Consider the following 19,234-nt stretch of genomic DNA (forward strand, 5'->3'; position numbering starts at 1 on the left):
TGACAGGCTGTCATTGGGGAACCGAGGAGGGAGAGAGTACTGCCGGCTCCCCGCACCCTGAACAGAGACTGTCATTTCTGCACAGTGACGCTGCCTGTACGCAACTGCCACTATGCAGGGGGACGTTACAGCCTCCGTCCTACACCGCTGCTACTGCCCCCGCACAGAGGGGAGGGGGGGGATGGCTCCTGGAAGCAGGAAGATGGCTGGGGAAGGGGTGAGCAGGGAGATGGCTGCTTCTGCATTAGCATAAGGAAGTAAGTAGGCCACCGCGGCCAAACGGAAAAGTTGCTGCGGATGCGTCAGCCTCAGATTCAAGCCCCAAAAGTGCACATTTGTTTTCGATGGCTACTGTGTCCTTTTGATTCACTTTTATGGATTCAGCAAGGATTGGCAATTAGCCACATTTGCCTACTTCCCCAGAATGTTTGGTAGTTTTCCCATACTCCTGGGAGAGCCGGGTACTCTCCCCAATCCAGAAGTGTAACGGTCATGATTTATAACTACATTCAATTGAATAAAAGGATACATCACAAATGTACGCTATGGGGAGCAGGGCAAAGATGATGCGAAATGCGTCGTAATGGTTACTGCACTTGCCTCCTGGACCTCCCCTGTGGGATCTCCTCAATAGATGGTCCTAAAAGTCAGCAAGTATGCATGGAGGACCAAAGGACATTAAAAACAGTTGTGATGTGTCTTTAATTGAATAGAATGTAGTAAACTTCATGACAATCACGGGAAATACCAACATCATTTACTCTAAAATGAGTACAATAGGCTTTAATATACCAATAATGTACCTATAAATTATTATTATTTTTTTAACATTTCTTAAAAAAAATCCGTAGTGTAACAATTTATTAAGCCCTTAATTTAAAACATTCAAATTAATTTAACGTTCTTAAGGGACTGGCGCTTTAACAACCACATAATGAACATAACTATACACATGAGGATAGTTCCATGTATAAACAGTGACCTTGTTCTGCTAGTTGGTAAAATCAGGCTCTGCCAATGTATTTGCACCATTTCTAGATTAAAATACATATATTGCAACCATTCGAGGTTTACAAACAGATTAAAACTACTCACAATCTCATAGTATGCAACTGTCCGGAAATACATAAGGTGGCAGTGAGTTCTCCCAGCGCAGAAACAAGTAGACAGGGTCTCAGACAGTGTGACTTTACCATACCATAACAACTACAATGACAGTTCTGCACGTAGTCCCACACAAAGAACTATTGGACGGCCGCAGTTCCCGACTGATAACCTCTGTCTGACGGGGCTAGGTTGGACACAGGGCCGAGGATTGCCGGGTTCCGTGTCAGGGAAGCATGAATAGGCCCTGAGGCACAGAGGTGTCTGTCCCGCTCAGTTCTCCCTGCCTTCCACCGTAACATCACATCATAGATTCTTCTTCTATTTCTTTGTCCACCTCGATGGCTGTGTTTTCGTAGCTTGTGATTCCTCCATATTTTCGCATGTGGACCATCAGGGGTCTGGGGGATTGGCTGCCTGCCAGCGTGTTAACATACATGCCTGTCCTGTTTTCTTCCATTGACGGACCCCAGTCTAGAGCGGGCCTGCTAGCCTGCCGTATTCTCTGTGAGAAGAACAGACAGACTTAGTGAGTAATGATAGGAATAAAAATGTTAAAGATAATAATGTTAAAGAGCGTTTGTAAAGTTCTATGCGCCATTGTTTCTAAGGTATACAATTGGGAAACCGACTGTCATATCCTGGCGAGGGTGAAATGCCGGGCGTCTATATCTAGACGCCTGTCATTTCCCCAACGCCGGGAGACAGGCGCCCGGCATCCCGATCGAAGGGATGCCGGGCACCTGCGAGCAGACAGCCGCGGGGGGGAGAGTTAGGTTTAGGGCACCCAGGGGGAACTTAGGGTTAGGGTTAGGCTAGGGGAAGGGAGGGTTAGGGTTAGGCACCCCCGGGGGGGACTTAGGGTTAGGCACCCCCCCAGGGGATTTAGGCTCAGGCAGTGGGGAAGCGGGGGGGTTAGGCACTTAGAGGGAGGATTAGGGTTAGGCACCCCTAAGGAGGGTTAGGGGGTTGTTAGTTTATACTTACCTTAGCAACTAGCAATTTCCAGCGCTGTCGGGCTTCCGCTGCCGGGAACTCTGCTTTTGTCGGCCAGGCGCTGCCGGGAATCGACAAAAGCATTCCGTTTCTAAAAAGCCAATCATCATTGGCATGTCTAATAAACCTTCAATAACATTCTGCGGATTTACCCATTGCCTATAAAATTGCAGCATTATCTGCTGCCTGAACGTTCTTAAGGTAGGTACACACCAGGCAGATCTCTCTGCCGACTGCGGCCGATCAATTAAGCTATAACACACTTACCGATCGGGCCGCTCGACGTGTCGGCGCCGACATCACAACTGCCCGCCCAGCTGAGATGTCAATCACCGGCGGTCCCTGCAGCAAGTGTACGCAGGGCTGTCTTAACAGCAGTGCAGGCCCGTGGGCAAAGCATGGCACTGGGGCCCCTATTAAACAAACCTCTGCACGGTATGAGATGCGACCGGTGGAGGCTGTGCCGGGGATTTGGTGTTGGCTAACGGCAGAATAAGAGAAGTCATTTACAGGAAAAAAACACTAGTCACAGTCTGAACATGTACAGTACAACAAATTTCCTATGCAGTGCCCCCAGAGTAGTGCCCCTTACACAGTGCCCCCAGTAGTGGTCCCCCCTATGCAGTGCTCCCAGTAGTGGTCCCCCCTATGCAGTGCTCCCAGTAGTAGTCCCCCCTATGCAGTGCTCCCAGTAGTAATCCCCCTATGCAGTGCCCCCAGTAGTAGTGCCCCTATGCAGTGCCCTCAGTAGTAGCCCCCGCTATGCAATGCCCCCAGTAGTAATCCCCCTATGCAGTGCCCCCAGTAGTAGTCCCCCGTATGCAGTGCCCCCAGTAGTAATTCCCTTATGCAGTGCCCCCAGTAGTAGTCCCTCTATGCATTGCCCCCAGTAGTAGTCCCCCCTATGCAGTGCCCCCAGTAGTAGCCCCCCCTATGCAGTGGCCCCAGTAGTAATCCCCCTATGCATTGCCCCCAGTAGTATTGCCCCTATGCAGTGCCCCCAGAAGTAATCCCCCCTATGCATTGCTGCCAGTAGTAGTCATCCCATACTGTGCACCCAGTAACAGCCACCCTCCCCATGCAGTGCCCCCCAGTAGCAGCCCCTCCTATACAGTGCCCCTAGTAGCTCCCCCCTATATAGTGCTCCTAGTAGCGCCCCCCTATTCTCTGCCAGTCCCCGTGCCCCCTTACCTGATCCCCGCTCCTGCCGACAACCGCCGCTGTCCACTCCTCCGGACCTGCTCTTGCTCTGCATTATGGGATGGGAGAGACGTCATGACGTCTCTCCCATCACCCGCTGTGGGGGGAGCCGGAAGGCGGAGCTCATGAGTGAGCTCCAGCCGGCTCCCTCCAGGGATGATGTAGCAGCCAACGAGGGTCTGTCTGACTCTCATCGGCTGCTATAACCAACACACAGCCGCCGCTACTCACTCCGGTCTGCCCTACACTTGGTGCGCAGGGGACACTAGCGGGGGTGCAGCGGCGGCTATGGGCCCCCGCACCACAGCGGGCCCCGGTGCAATGTACCGGCTGCACCACCGCTAGTTTCCCCCTGAACCGGTATCTGCCTCTGCCTCCTCCCCATGCAGGACTATCAGCGGTGGCAGCTACAGTATACGATGGGGGGTAGGGGTGCTATCGGCCACGGGCCCTTGGAATCCTGGGCCCTTGGGCAACTGCCCATTTAGCCAATAGGTAGAGATGGACCTGAGTGTACGGGCAGCTGACCACCAGTACACACATCAAGATGCGCCAATATATCTGTAGACATATCGTCCATCGGCTGTGCCCCACTGCCGGACGACAGACTTGGAAGGTGTGGGCAGCTGGCAGCTAGGCATGTAATACACGTGAATTATCTGTGATACATGATACATTACTGTCATTACCAGCAATCAGCTTTGGTTTGTAATTTTATAATGTGGTGCATTTTTCAGATCACTGAGATTATCCCTAATTCTGTTGCAATTGACAAATGGAGGAGCCCCACTGATCAAGCCCCCCCCCCCCCCGTTCCTCTGGATCTTTCCCACCAGGTTAATTAATGATGAAAAAAATACAATAAATGATAACAGATTTGCAGGGTATTTACTATTATACTGTAATCCTTACACATGTACAAGTCATTATGTTGGAGTGATTTTCTGCTCTTTGATCTACAGCTAATGCCGTGATTCAGAACCCAATGACTGGATGAGAGCCACAGAGAATGGAGAAAGTGTCACATTTCTGAGCTATTCCGCCCCCTCTCCCCGAAGCAGGAACGGAGGAGCAATTCACACTACAAGTCACATTGCCATTATGATTCATAAAATGACAGTGGTGGAAGGAAGCTCATTTCATGTGTGGTTGCCTTAGCAACGGAGAGCATGGAAAAGCATGTACAGATGCAATGTGATCCATCCATAAGAGATAATGGAAATAGTCCCTTTATACAAAGTGAGCATTAGAGGTGAACCCTGCCTTAGTAATAGGTAAAAGTCTGAACAATGCATAGCACATCTAGCCTTAAAGGAACCGTACAATAATGGACCTAAAGACAATAATATTATTTTTTATTAAAATAATGTGGATTTTGTGAAAGCTATGTCTTGCTGTGCGATCGCGGCGTGTATTTAGAGTGATGCCCACCAGCCTGACACAAGACGCCCACTTTCCCTCAGTAAAATACGTCATCTCCAGGAAGTGTATTAAACAATCAGTAACATTGAGTAACATCGGATCCATACGCAGCACTCGTGGCTGACCATACCCTACCGCAAGGCACTGCGAGTGCTGCTGTGTTTAATTCAGCCATGTGACGTGTATGCTGACGCTGCGTCTTAATTATGCACGCCCATGAAACGGCGCTCAGACACACAGACACACCTGCGTTTGCACCAAAGCACCCCCATTACCATCGACCAACCCCCTGTCACCACACACAAACCACTCGTTCTGTCACTCATGCTTGCGGAGCGTCTATGTACAGGGTGCGAACCCTTCCCAATTGCATGGACTAGTTCGCGCACTGCGTCTTGTATGCATGCGCAGATTGCAAACATCGACAGGCTACGTGAGAACGCAGCCTAGCGAACGGGTCTGAATCAGGCCCTAAGGACGTTCCTGCACATAAAGGGCAGTCATCAAAATGTGTATGATTGCCCGTGTGTAACTCATTGTGACTGACCATTTGTGTACACCTGGTTTGTTACTAATCACCTAACCTATACCGGGAAGCTTCAGGGGTCTCCTGTTTTTGGGGAGAGTCTCCGGACACCCGCTAAAGTGGGCAAATCAAGTCTGGATGATGTGTTTTGCTATGAATCACTGCATCGCAGCCCCGCCCACAGCGTCGCAAAGTTGGGACTCCCAGCAAAAAGTCACAGGTGGCAGCGCTGCGATACCGCGAGTCACAATGCTCCGCAGCATCCTGTCCACCTGCCTCCTCTCATTGGCTCTATCTGGGGCTGGGACTTCCATCGACATGCCCTCACTGAACTTTGCCTACGTGAGAATACCCCTTTACAGCGCATTTGCGCATCTCCGGTTGTAAGTTAAGTACAGAGGCGATTGAAATGCTTGCTATCCTCCATTGCCCTTACATTCGGGTGCTCAGTTGCAGAGCCAGCGCAGTGAGGAAAAATCTCTAGATGCGCTCCGCAAACCGACGCATGTTCAACTCAGCAGTCCTAAATCTAATGTTGGCAATACAATAACAGGTCGTAATGGCGGGATCTGTTATACTCTTGGCCAGATGTGCGTGGATGGACACACTGGAGAAACGTGCTTTACATCCCCCCCAGGCTGTATGGTCGGTTGACATGGAAGCCCAAATGCACTTCACCCTCCTCGTTCTCACTTTCTACCCCTCAGTTCACTTCTCACCCTCCCCGTGCAGCAGGAAAGGACAATACCTGTAGATCTTTTTTGTGATTTATTAATATTACGGACTTAATTTTTTAGTGACGTAATGTGTCTCATCAGCCAAATGATTGGCATCAGATCTTGTGCTGGGCCAGGGTGGGATGTGGGAAGAACGGTTTCTATGACACCCTTGTCACATCACAAATAGGCAATGAGTGGAGAACCATGGGGGTATATTTTTTAAAGTGCGGGTTTATAGCAGTGGAGGTGTTGCCCATAGCAACCAATCTGATTGTAGCTATTATCTTCTAGAAGGTGCTAGATAAATGTTACGTAGAATCTGATTGGTTGCTATGGGCAATATCTCCAATTCTATAAACCTGGACTTTAGTAAATATACCCCATGGTCTTTCGAAAAATGGTTTCAGCCAAAAAAGTGGTGGCACAAGTTAAAGGCCGTCAAAGCTTCTCGCCTCATTCTTAAAGCATGAGCTTCACACTTTCCCGAGAGAGAGAGGGAGAGGAAATATGGAGTTTACTAAAAGAAGTGATTTCCGCACTAATTAAATAAGACTTGTGGTCAGCTGTATGTAAAATAGATACATGTGGCCTTCTGCTGTATCTGATCATTACCTGACTACTGTATCTTTGCATCTGGGGGTCTTCCTAACTCAAGAATTTCTCAATGAGTTTTATCATACACAACGAGTTGCGTATGGTAATTATGCTCCAGCCAATCAGCTCCCAACTGTCATATGTTTGAAAAATGACAGTTGGGAGCGGATTGGCTGGAGCACCATGTATCATGCACAGCGAGTTTTATCACTCTTTGTGAATGATATAACTCGTTGATAAATGAGGCCCTCTGTCTTCTCTTTCTGCACTCACATTCAGGGGTCTATTTACTAAGCAGAGTTAGGAGACAGAGTTATAAGTGATAAGGTGCCAGCCAATCAGCTCCTAACTGCCATCTCACAGGCTGTGTTTGAAAAATGACAGTTGGGAGCTGATTGGCTGGCACCTTATCACTTTTCAATCTGTCTCCTAACACTGTTTAGTAACTAGACCCCTCAGTCCCTCTCTCAATCCTGCCACTTCCACCTTCTGTACATGATATTTCCAGGACCAAGCCCTTTCTCATCCTCCCCCAAAACACCATTTTTAAGGGGGATATCTGGAAATATTTAGTATCCCTGAGATGTTTTATGAAGGACCACAGCAAATATCGCCGATATCTGCCGCGGTCCCTACATTTCTGTCAGCAGCCGCAACCCCCATAGGTATCTATGTGAAGCAATCTGGAGCTTGGCCCCCGCAGGTTACTTTACGCGCAAAAAAATATCCGCACAGGAGCTAATTGTTTCCAACAATCTATTCCCCTAAATTATCACATAACCTTTGAATGTAATTTAATATTGTGGGGAGGTGCACCAGAGAATAAACATAACATGATTTCAACCAAACAAAGAAAAAAAAAAAAAAGAAAAAAATATTCTCATACCGGGCACACACAGATTATATTGAATTAATGTATATTTGCAATACAGTGCAAGTCTGGATTCTTAAATTAAAACATAACTTTTATTAAGGCGAAATATGTAAAAATAAATATATAAGGAAATAAAGTGATTAAAAATATTGACAAAAAACCTGTTGTTTGTTTCTCTATTAATTCATACACTGTCTGCATACTTTGCTGGGAATACTAAATGTCATCAGCCTATTATCCATGCATATGCCAATATGGAAAACAACTGGTGAATTGAATCCTACTTACATATCCTATAATATTATTCTAATTTAATGCTGGAAATTAATTAGTGGAGTTCATCAGTTGTATGGATCAGTAACCCATGGATCGCCAATATTCTGTTGAACTACTAAATAGTTCTTGGCTCTATTTATGTACAAATCATTAACACTCCTTCATTTCCATATCTCAGCCATATGCTTTAATTTTTCATCATGTATAGCTTTGTTAATACAGTATATAAAATAATCATTGCTGTGTATATTCCGTATCGGACTGGAAGTTCCTATATACTGAGAACATATGAATGGAGTGAGTAGGAGATGGTCCGGACTTGATTTGTAACACAATATATATCTTGCTTATTAACCAGATAGTTCCCCTAAATGATTTGTTTTATTCACACAAATGATTTTACTGGTGATATACATTGAGGATTCAACATTCATCATTGCGTGTATCTTTCTCAGCAGTATTGTCTGGGGGTAACTGCCATATTGTAAGAGTAAAAAATAACAAACAATACGAGTTTCTTGTCTAAGATACACTGTTTCCAAGTTTCTATGTGTTCTATCATCTCCAGCACTGCATATTGCGAGCTGATTACCACGTCAGGTTACGCCAGCGTGGTGCTGCTGCAACCTATGGACTACACTCTATAGAAATGACCCGGTAAAGGGTTGCCCCGTCGGCAATGGTCACTGTGCACGTGTGGTCTGTATATCACGCATGCACAGGAGTCCAGCACAGGAATGAGGGGACGGTCTCTTCACTCCGAGCAGGTCAGTAAAAGCTGCTGAGACGCAGAGTCACAGCCGCAGATGCCACGTTCAGATGCATACACTACACCTGCCATAGGGCTGTGGTAAATGCCAATAGTGCACGCGATTGTGCGCAGATGGTGCCGTGTTGAGAATCACCGGCGGTGGTACAGTGTGCAGAGACGATGATAGTGGCATGTCAGGGCTCGCACATTCCTGCGCATGCTAGCACACCGGAGGAAGTCTGAAACTAGTATTTGCATATTATCGTGCTGCGACTACGCAAACTTACGCACCAGCGGCTGCAACCGCACACACCTCTCAATCAGGACCTGAGACACTGCACTGATAAGTGATGCCACATTAGAGCGTGAACTCTCTACTTAATCCATGGATAATGGATACGCATCACTGCAATACAGTGCACTCCACCAGTATGATACTTCTAAACAGCTGCACTGTAGATCGTTCTGTGCATTACTGACCTCCCACAGAGTTCCTTCCTCCTTCAGCACAGCAACCAGCATTCCGATGGGGATCATCATACAGGAGAGCAGGCCCATGAGGATCCCTAATGCCTCTGACCAGAGGGGGAATTTGTAGCTTCCGTACTGTGATGGCTGATACTTTAGTATGCTGTAAGTCAGCAGGCCCTGCGGGGACACGGCAGAGACTGATTAGAGGAAGTCACATGGTTTTAACGAACTTATTTGTAACTGTGATTAGTTGTATTTCCACAGCAAACCCTATCATTAAGCTGTAAATGTACATGATATATACTGTACATACCTCCCAACATGACCCATTCCAGTAGGGACAAAATGCTCTGCTCCTGGACTTCCCTTTTAATTTATGGTTGCCGTCACCTGTGTTAAACTAGTTAATTGATAAGAAAAGTGGTTCAACACAGGTGACGGCAATCATACATTAAGGAGGAAGCCCAGGAGCAGAGCATTTTGTCCCTCCTGGAATGGGTCATGTTGGGAGGTATGATACCTGGCCTAGCATCAGTCCGGTAATCCTGCCTATAGTCCAGGTCAGGTGCGGGTCTTTTGGGGGCGGAGCCTGGTTATTGAGGGAGTGGCTAAATCGGGCAGGATTAGGGCTCGACTTCAAGCGTCACAATTTCCAAAGAAGGTGTGGAAGAAATGTGTATGGGTATCATTTTGTACACTTTTCCACAGCCCTCATAGGAGGTAGAAGCATTATGCATCAAAACAACCTTTGGAGGATTTATAGTGGGATTAGCCTAGAACAGTGATTCCCAACTCTGTCCTCAAGGCACACTAACAGTCCTGGTTTTAGTGATATCCATGATTGTGCACAGATGGTTAAATCAAAATAAATGAGGCACTAATAAAGCCACTTGTCCTCAAGTATGGCTATCCCTAAAACCTGGACTGTTAGTGTGCCTTGAGGACCGTGGTTGGAAACCCCTGGCCTAGAAGAAAGAACTTGATGATGCAGGAAGCTGCTGACTTTGTGTTAGGATATTATGTCCACTCCAAGGAGTAGAGGCAGCCATTTTGTGTGCTGAACCAATAATTAGGAGAATTCAGCCCATCAATGTACTGTTGTACTGATTGCTAATCACATGCTATGATCATGAATATTTTTGCAGCAGAAGCAGATTACCATGAGGAGGAAAGTATCTCTCTCTCTGTTTTCTAACTCCAGTCCTTAGGGAGCCCAAACAGTGCGTGCTTTACAGATCTCCTAGTTGGTGCCCAGGTGTATTCGTTGCCTGCACATTAAAAAAGACCCATTTCATTTGTGTAACTGAGGAGATCTGTAAAACGTGCACCGTCAGGACTCCCGAAGGACTGGAGCTGGGAATCACTGCTTTATCATATCTAGGGCCGGATTAAGGGAGGGGCGACAGGGGCGGTCGTCCCTGGGCCCCCACACACAGAGGGCCCCCACACTACTGCATGCAGCAGCACAGTCAGTGCTGCTGCATCAGCTTGGGGCAGGGTGGTAGTGTGGACGGCACATAAGTGCCGTACGCACTACATAGCACAAACACACAGCCGCCGGCGCCGGCAGGTGTGTGTTTGTTTTAGCAGCCGATGAGAGTCACACAGACTCATCGGCTGCTGCGCAGCGGCCCACTGCCGGAGCCTCCGTCTTCCAGCTCCCGCAGTGGCTGATGGGAGAGACGATGACGTCTCTCCCATCATGTAGAGCGGGCCGGCTTGGGAGGACGCCGGACGGAAGAGCAGATGCCGGAGCGGGGCTTAAGGTAAGTGGAGAATTTTTTCAGCGTGTGTGTCTGGGGGTGGGGACAACTACTCCTAAGGGCACTGCTGCATTTGGACTACTACTAGGGGCACTGCTGTGGGGGGGTGGGGTGGGGGTGCAAATACTACTAGGGGCACTGCTGTGGGGGGGGGAAGTACTACTAGGGGCACTGCTGTGGGGGGGAAATACTAGTAGGGGCACTGCTGTGGGGGGGGGAGTACTGCTAGGGGCACTGCTGTGGGGGGGAAAGGACGACTACTACTAGGGGCACTGCTGTGGGGGAGGGTAAGGACTACTACTAGGGACTTATGGGGGTACTACTTGGAGCACTGCTGGGGGGGGTGGGGGGGGGGGAATACTACTAGGGGCACTGCTGTGGGGTGGGAGGTACTACTAGGGGCACTGCTGTGGGGGGGGGAAATACTACTAGGGGCACTGCTGTGGGGGGGGGGGAGTACTGCTAGGGGCACTGCTGTGGGGGGGGGAAGTACTGCTAGGGGCACTGCTGTGGGGGGGGAAGTACTGCTAGGGGCACTGCTGTGGGGGGGAAAGGACGACTACTACTAGGGGCACTGCTGTGGGGGAGGGTAAGGACTACTACTAGGGACTTATGGGGGTACTACTTGGGGCACTGCAGGGGGGGGGAGGACTACTACTAGGGACCTCTGGGGGTACTACTAGGGGCACTGCTGGGGGGGATTGGACTATTACTAGGTACACTGCTGTGGGTACTACTAGGGGCACTGCTGGGGATACTACTGGGGGCAATGCACACTGCTGCGACCACTACTGGGGGACACAGCACAGAGGGTGATTACTACTAGGGGTACTCCTGGGGGGACTGCTACTGGGGGCATGGCTGGGCTGGGCTCAGCTCTGTGTGGCTTAAAGGGGGCCCCCACAACTTAGTTGCCCTGGGGCCCCCACAAGCCTTAATCCGGCCCTGATCATATCAGACTGACCACTTGGCAGACTTACATTGTAGACATATACTGTGTGCAAGGCCTGTGATGCCACAGCAGTTCACATGAATGTCATTTTGCATACTTAAATTTTACCAGATCCTATAGGGACTATAGGGGTCTACTTATTAAACCAGAGTTTCCCAAACTCCGCCATTAAAGTCCAGGTTTTAAGGATATCCATGATTGAGTCCAGATAGTTAAATCAAGTTGACTGAGATACTGATTAAGTCACCTGTGCTCACACATGGATTTCCTTAAAACCTGGACTGCAATAGCGGAGTTTGGGAAACTCTGTATTAAGCTAAAACCATGCAGACACTGATGCATCCTTGTGGTTTAAGAAAACTTCTATTATCGGGGAAATTTAATCAAAACTGCACACAGAAGGGGCAGATCTTAACAACATGCTTTTGGCTGTTTCCTCCAGGAGGTGGCAGTCAGGTTGGCACTGCTGGGGGGTGGGCTTGGTGGAGGTAGACAGGGCTGTGGGCGTGATGATGCAATCACATAATCGTAGCCCCGCCCCCACTATGTAATGCATTTTGAAGCGGGGCGGAGCCACGATGATGTTATTCAATGTGAAATGCATAATTGGCCGCCTTTACACACTGAGGAAGTGTGTTGCCCCTGCCAGGTGTCCCCAGCCTCTGGGAGACTTGTCCACCTTTTTGAGCGACTGCGAGTGCCAGCCTATTTGCGGGAACCTCACGGCCGTATGTATTAGGTATTGTCTACTATCCCGGGAAACTCCACAAAATGTGTTAGTCTCCCGGACATGCTTATATAAGCCATCTCATTATCTACCAAAAACACTTTTTAACCCAGTTTATTAATCAGCACAGTGATTGCTTCAGTGGGGTTTCCCTGAAACTACATATATTAGTATCTGCACATTTCCCCCACAGAAAACACACTGGTATACACAAAACACTAATATCAGGACAGTCCTGGGGCAGTCACCGGAAATTACCATGCTGGTCATGTCACAGGAAATCAGAGCATAGGGCCTGATAAAGCAAGGATCGCTATTGCGCACACAGGGTCTCATTCAGACCCGCTCGCGAGCGCAGTATGCTCGCAAGCGGGTCGATGGTACCCAAATGCACATGCACACGACGGAGGGAGCTCTGTCGTGCGCATGCGCGAGACCCGGATAGCGACAACCAAGCTGTCGCTCCGGGTCTCGCACCAAAGGGGGCGTGCTGTCGATGGTGAGTGACAGCACGCCCCCTTTGGTGGGCATGTCGGGGGCGTGGCTGCAAGACGGAGGCGTTCCCATGGGAACGCCTACCGTCTGGGTCCGGCCCCACTGACATCACTAGTGATGTCAGTGGGAGTGATTTTGGCTCTGATAGAGCCAAAATCAATCCAGGGCTTGCGGCAGCGAGACCCTACCGCAGGGTCTCGTCGCAAGCCCGATGGTCGCGATGGTCTTGAACATCGCGACCATCATCATGGACGCTCGCATAAGCTGTGGGTGGTAACCAGGAGGACGCTCCGAAAAAAAAAAAAAGCGCCCTGACTCAGAGCGGGCGCTCGTTCAGAGCGTCCGGCTCTGAATCAGGCCCACAGTCTCACTGCGAAGATATGCTAATGATTATAATACGTAATACTTAGCAAGACTGCAAAACCATTGGTAACATCGAGTACCATCGCAGTCTCACGCACACACACGCACAAGAAATTGCTAACCTCATTGCGCGCAGTAAAAGCACAAACTGCGTGTGGCATCGAGGTGGATAATTTATCCACGCCCCTGTAACGGCGTTCAAACACACTGGCACGCCTGCGTTTCACCGACAACCCCCTCCTGTCAACACCCCCAAATGGTACTTCTTGTCAATCACTCCGCGATGGGTCTACGTAGTCACTGCAGAGGAGTCTTCGCGCACTGCGATGCATAAGTTGCGCAGTACGCAACAAAGCGTGCGGAATCGCAGTTGCAATCGCTACTGAATCGAGCCCATAGAGCAGATGTCCAACACATTATTTAAGAGGCTCTGTTTTGCTGCAAATTATAATGTGTAAATGATGCAATTAATCAATTGTCCACAGCAGAATGTATTTATAGAGAGAGACTGCAATGTGTTTGTATAAAGGAGGGGTATATACAGCCCTAGGGATGCTGCAAGCTGTCACTGACAGTCACCGGGGCACCGCTCAACATTTCTACTGCATGATCTCCACCGCAGTCAGTAGTTCCTGTGAGGTGATAATCCTCTCTCTGCCTTACAGCAGGACTTGTCATCAGCCAGTAGGAAGCCTTCGCCTATTGTGCAGACACTGGCTCATACTGTGCCCATTATAGGCAGAGTTGAGCTGAGGGCCGAATTCAGAGATGTACACAATGCCGACATTTACGCAAATCGAGCGATTGTTTTCCATTGCGCAGCGATAGTTTTGTGATTACACCCACACAGAAGGATCCATTCGCAGAGCGAGTGACAGGTAGCCAGCGTTTTGGGTGGGTAACGGGGGTCTGTTAGGTAAACGCAGGTGTGTCTGACCATTTTAACGCCGTTTCATGGACGTGCTTAAATTAGCCAGGTCACCGGGAAAATGGGGCGGCCATTTTTCAGGTGTTTTGTCCAGCGCTACAGCCCAACATGGGACTATGGAGGGGTAAGTATTAAAACATATGGGTGCAGGGTGTGCTGTGTGGGCCCCCCCCCCGGACGCTGGGCCTGCACTCATTCTAAATACGCCTCTGTTTGGAAGGCATTAGTATGCTTTAGCAACTGTGATCTGTGAGAGATTCCCATTGTGATTGCATTAGCGTAAATTAGACCCTGAGGGCCTGATTCAGAGCCGGACGCTATTTGCGCTCGCTCGTTCAGAAAAAGGGGCCGGCTATTTAAATTGAGCGCTCGCTCTTTGTGGTCTGTTGACGCCTCTATGTCTGAGCGAGCGAACGAAACATGCGCTTGCTATTTTGTAAAGATGCCCCTGGCCGTTCGCATCCTACGTCATCTCCGCTATTTATTTGATTAATCGAATACATCGAAAGGCGTCTGAACTGCTCGCAGTGCTTGTGGTAGGATTTTCCTACTGCAATCATGCGAACAGTTCAGGCTAAGAAACAACCAAGTGACGTGGTCGATGACGCTGCTTTGTTAAATATGCACACCCTTAAAACACCCGTTTTGACCGTTTGGCACGCCTGCGTTCGGATCACCACTCCCCGTTTTCAAGCACCTTCCCCTGTTACCACCCACAAACGCCTCATCCTGTCACTCAAATTAGCAGGCACTCGCTATTTTGCGAGCGCTCGATTTCCGACCGCAATGACTGGTTGGCGCACGCGCATTACGACCCATACGCATGCGCAGATGTGCGAACATCGCTCAGAGCGAACGAGCGGCCGCTTACGAGCGGCTCTGAATCAGGCCCTGAGTGCGGTGAGTGCGTAGCAGGTGGGCATATGGAGGCGGGTCCACAAAGCAGATCGGCTTAACCAGGGTTTTTGTTTATTAACCAGGTAGAGATACTGTATACACAGGGTTAAACAGATAAGGTGCATACACACGTAACGATTTTGTAACTAATGATTTTCTGTCAAATTTTCCCTTGAAAAAGTGAACGATTTTTTGAAGTGTAATGAACGATTTTTACAACGATGAACGAAAAATGTTCCTTCCTTTAATGAAAATCGTTATGTTGCACAGTCTGTAATGGCCGATGAACTACAAACGGGAACGCGCTTGAACGATTATCGTTCATCGTTAAAACTTAGAAACTGAACGATTTTTTGAATGATAACAACGTCGTTAACGACAAATCGTTCAAAAAATTGTGTGTATGCACCTTTACAGGTTAACTGCTAGATGCAGCCTGGAGAGATTGGGTATGCTGGGCGTTGTAGTGCTCCAGGTGGTAATGACACATACACCCTGCAGCTAGGTAGCAGTATGCTCCTCTATGTAAGCCTGGAGTTCCCAACCACGGTCCTCAAGGCACATGAACAGTCCAGGTTTTAAGGATAGTCATACTTGAGCAAAGGTGTCTTATTTAGAACCTTAGTTAATTTGATATCATTATCTGTGCTCAAGCATGGACATCACTAAAACCTGGACTGTTAGTGTGCCTTGAGGACCGAGGTTGGGAAACACTGATGCATACCTACCAACAGTCCTGCATTCAGCGGGTCAGTCCTGTTTTTCTGGGACTGTCCTGCTGTCCCACCCGTGGGCCACAGTGTCCCACGGTGGGGGGGGGGGAGTTGGGGACAACACATACGGTTGTGCAGAAGGTGAACAGATACTGTGCGCATGCGCACGGCATCTGTTCACCAATGTAGGGAGAGCCTTGGGGCTGCCCAGCATCTCGGAGAGTGCTGGGCACGCCCCCTATAGTGACATAAACGGGGGTTGCCGAGAGGTTCCACCCTGTTTTCAAGAGGCCACGCCCCTTCCTGTGAAGCCACGCGACCCTTTGGCGCGCCAAGTATCCCTCTTCATGGACCATAAAAGTTGGGAGGTATGCTGATGTAAGCGGTGATGGCAACGTGTAACAGGGAGCCTGTGGAGGCCTTGCATGGCTCTTTAACACTAGGGAGTCTCAGTTGACCTGAACCATACTTGCCGACATCCAAGCTGCCCCCTCCAGGAGGGAGCTGCCAGGTCAGCTTAGCAGGGGGACGGGGCCAGCAAAGAGGGGCACGCAGCCTGCACATTACAAGGCATTTAGGGGGGCGGATATGGGGGCGTGGCTACGTAATTGTGTCATTTTGGCCCCGCCCCCGCTACACAATGCCAAGATTTCCAGCATTGTGAAGCAGGGGGCAGGGTCATGACATGATTTAGCGCGAATCACGTCATCAGCCCCCCTGTTGCGGGAATTTGTGGCTGCATTGCTGGGGGAACTTTAGAGGCTTGCCTACTTTTCCAGGGGAGCTGGGAGCGACACCTGATTTTCATTCCAGTGTAGACATTCTGACCAAATCCCATCAGCCATACAGGCTTTTATCCAATAGACACAACACACTAACTTTTACAGTACACTACTTTATGCTGAGTTTTAAGTTTAGCATAATGCTGTTAACAATAGTTTGGATCATACTTGCCTATTCTCCCGGAATCTGCGGGAGGCTCCCGATTTTTCCAGTAGCCCCCACACCCCCAGGAGATTAGGCACTTCTCCCGCATCCCACCCACTAACTAGTGAAATGGGCAAAATGGGGAGAATCAGTTGGGAGGGGGCGAGGCTTCATGAAGCAATTCTATTGGCCTTGCCCTCTTAGGGCAAAATGCAGTGAATCGCACACATTTGAATAGGGGGTGGGGCCTAATGACACATCTAGTCTGGTCCCGCCCCCAGCACTGCCCACCTGCATCTAGTCTCCAGACTTTTCCCATTTTAGGTAAGTATGCTTTAGATAATGTTGGCCATGTTCAGGCTACTCACCATTAATGTGACTGGGGATAGAAACGCCCAGCACGCCTTAAAATATATTCCTGGCTTGAATCCCAGCATCATCTGTATATCTCTGCAGAAATTCTTGATTCCTAGACATAGATATGGAGAAAAGAGAGATATAGATTTGGGAGGGGCGTGTCCAAGCTGAGATGTAAATCGCAGTGTAACAATAAAGCTGTCCAGCATTTGTGGGCTACATGCCAAAGCAGCTGGTTATTCACCCTGTATGTAAGAAAAAAATATTTATTTGCACCCCCTTGCACTGCAACATGGTTTGTCCTGGTGTAAAGTTAATTGCTCTTTTTTTTTTCTTTACTGCCAACTTCAGGCCCACTGAAAACAGCTGAGACAATGGACAAGGCAGCCATTTTAATTTACACTGAAAAGTAAATGACTACAAATCTCATTGCAATATACACAATGTAAAGCAGGAAACGTGTGTTTGACTCACCAGGGATCCATCTGTATGAAATTCTAAATATCCTTAGACCTGTAGTCTACAAACTGCTTAACCATCCATAGGTAGGACTGTATTTACCATCTAGGTCATACTTACCTATTTTGGTTTCTCCTTTACGGGAGAAGCCTGTAGAGGAGACGCAGCTGGCCACTTTGGGGGCGGGGCTTGACTCTTCATGCCATTAGGCCCCACCCCATCTTGGCAAAATGCTGCGAATCGCATGTCTGTGAGGAAGGGACGGGGCTAAATTATGTGATTCGTGTCATTTTAGACTTGGACAGACCCGCTATTCCCGGTATTATCTCTCCATCCTACCCACTTCACTAGGTAAGTAGACAGGATGGGGGATATCCACCCACTTGTCTGAGGGTGCGGGGGACTACCCGAAAAATCGAAGGGTCTCCCGCACCTGTCAGGAGAGCAGGTATGATCTAGGTGTAGCCGATTGGTGGTTCAAGAGTTCAAAGAAATTAGGGTATATTATTGTTTTATATTTGACAGAAGCTTCTTTTCTCTGAGCTAAGGCAGAAGATTCCAGTCTCTGAGGAGAGCTTTAGCCGAACCTAGGGCAAAGGGCCTTGTCCATTAACGAGCCTTATGCCCACAGGGTTAGGGAATTAGGGGGGCACGCACTAGCTTCACCAAAAGAGGACCTGAAGAGCGGCGCTCTATATGAAGCCTTATGGATCAGGGGGTCAGGAAGTTCCTTGTCTTGTTTTGCCCTTTCCCAGTGAAATAAAGAATACACCTTGGCAGGGGTTTATCTGTAATGGCTTTAGGTTGTGCAATTCACACAGGACTCTGGGTCCATGGCGACCCACAACGCCCACCCCGCACCCATTGACTATACTTACCTCTCTGCCGATGCTGCACAAATCCTGGGAAAATGATGCCAGAGCGCCTTTTTTCACGGGGAAAAATTGTCATTGTCATCATTTTCCCCTGAGGTATCTGCATGTTCAGCAGTCTCCCTGGGAGTGGGGCTTGGGGTGGTAGCTCTAGCCGGTTTGTTGGCGCTCTCTCACTGTATTTGTTGTGAAAAATACAGTGAAAATTGCGCTGTGATGATTCGCGGGACAGAGCTTTCTCGCAAGCTCTGTCCCCGCTTCAGAATGTTTCTCGTGCTAATTCCTATATTCACAATGCACATTTACGTGAAATTATGACGCTACGATTTTGAAATGTGGAGTTTAGAAAATAAAGGGCCTTTGGGCGGGATGCATGACTCATCGCAATTTGCATGCGATGTATCCCGCCACTATTCGCATGCATGTCGGCGTTAATTATGCCAGTATGTATGAACAAAACCGCAAAGGACAGCTCTCTGGGTAAGAGCGGTCCTTTGTGAGTGATGGACTTCCGTGTCTGAGGGGTCTATTTACTAAGCAGTGTTAGGAGACAGAGTGAAAAGTGATAAGGTGCCAGCCAATCAGCTCCCACCTGCCATCTCACAGGCTGTACTTGAAGAATAACAGTTGGGAGCTTATTGGCTGGCATCTTATCACTTTTCACTCTGTCACCTAACACTGCTTAGTAAATAGACCCCTATGACCTAGGGGTCTATTTACTAAGCAGAATGACCAGGGGTGCTGAGAGGGGGGGGGAGCAGGTACAAATTACCCGGGCCCAGGCTTGCTGGAGGGGCCCGGTGGGGGCCCTGGTCTGGCACCGCCCCCCCTCCCTCCTACATCACAGC

The 19,234-nt window shown here is 48.9% G+C and overlaps 1 protein-coding gene across 1 annotated transcript in view; it reads right to left on the minus strand.

Moving 5' to 3' along the window:
- Positions 1 to 846: 846 nt before the first annotated feature.
- SLC6A7 (solute carrier family 6 member 7) overlaps positions 847 to 19,234 on the minus strand; it is an 82,950-nt gene continuing 64,562 nt past the window's right edge. Inside the window, exons 12-14 of the mRNA XM_088478265.1 lie at positions 17,067 to 17,167; positions 8,943 to 9,110; positions 847 to 1,609 (exon numbers count right to left, since the gene is read on the minus strand). Coding sequence (XP_088334391.1) covers positions 1,406 to 1,609; positions 8,943 to 9,110; positions 17,067 to 17,167 — 473 coding nt within the window. The 3' untranslated portion in view covers positions 847 to 1,405. The remainder of the gene's footprint in view (positions 1,610 to 8,942; positions 9,111 to 17,066; positions 17,168 to 19,234) is intronic.

The sequence above is a fragment of the Taudactylus pleione genome, unplaced genomic scaffold (genome assembly GCF_031769625.1).
Source record: "Taudactylus pleione unplaced genomic scaffold, aTauple2 ptg000212l, whole genome shotgun sequence".
NCBI lineage: Eukaryota > Metazoa > Chordata > Amphibia > Anura > Myobatrachidae > Taudactylus > Taudactylus pleione.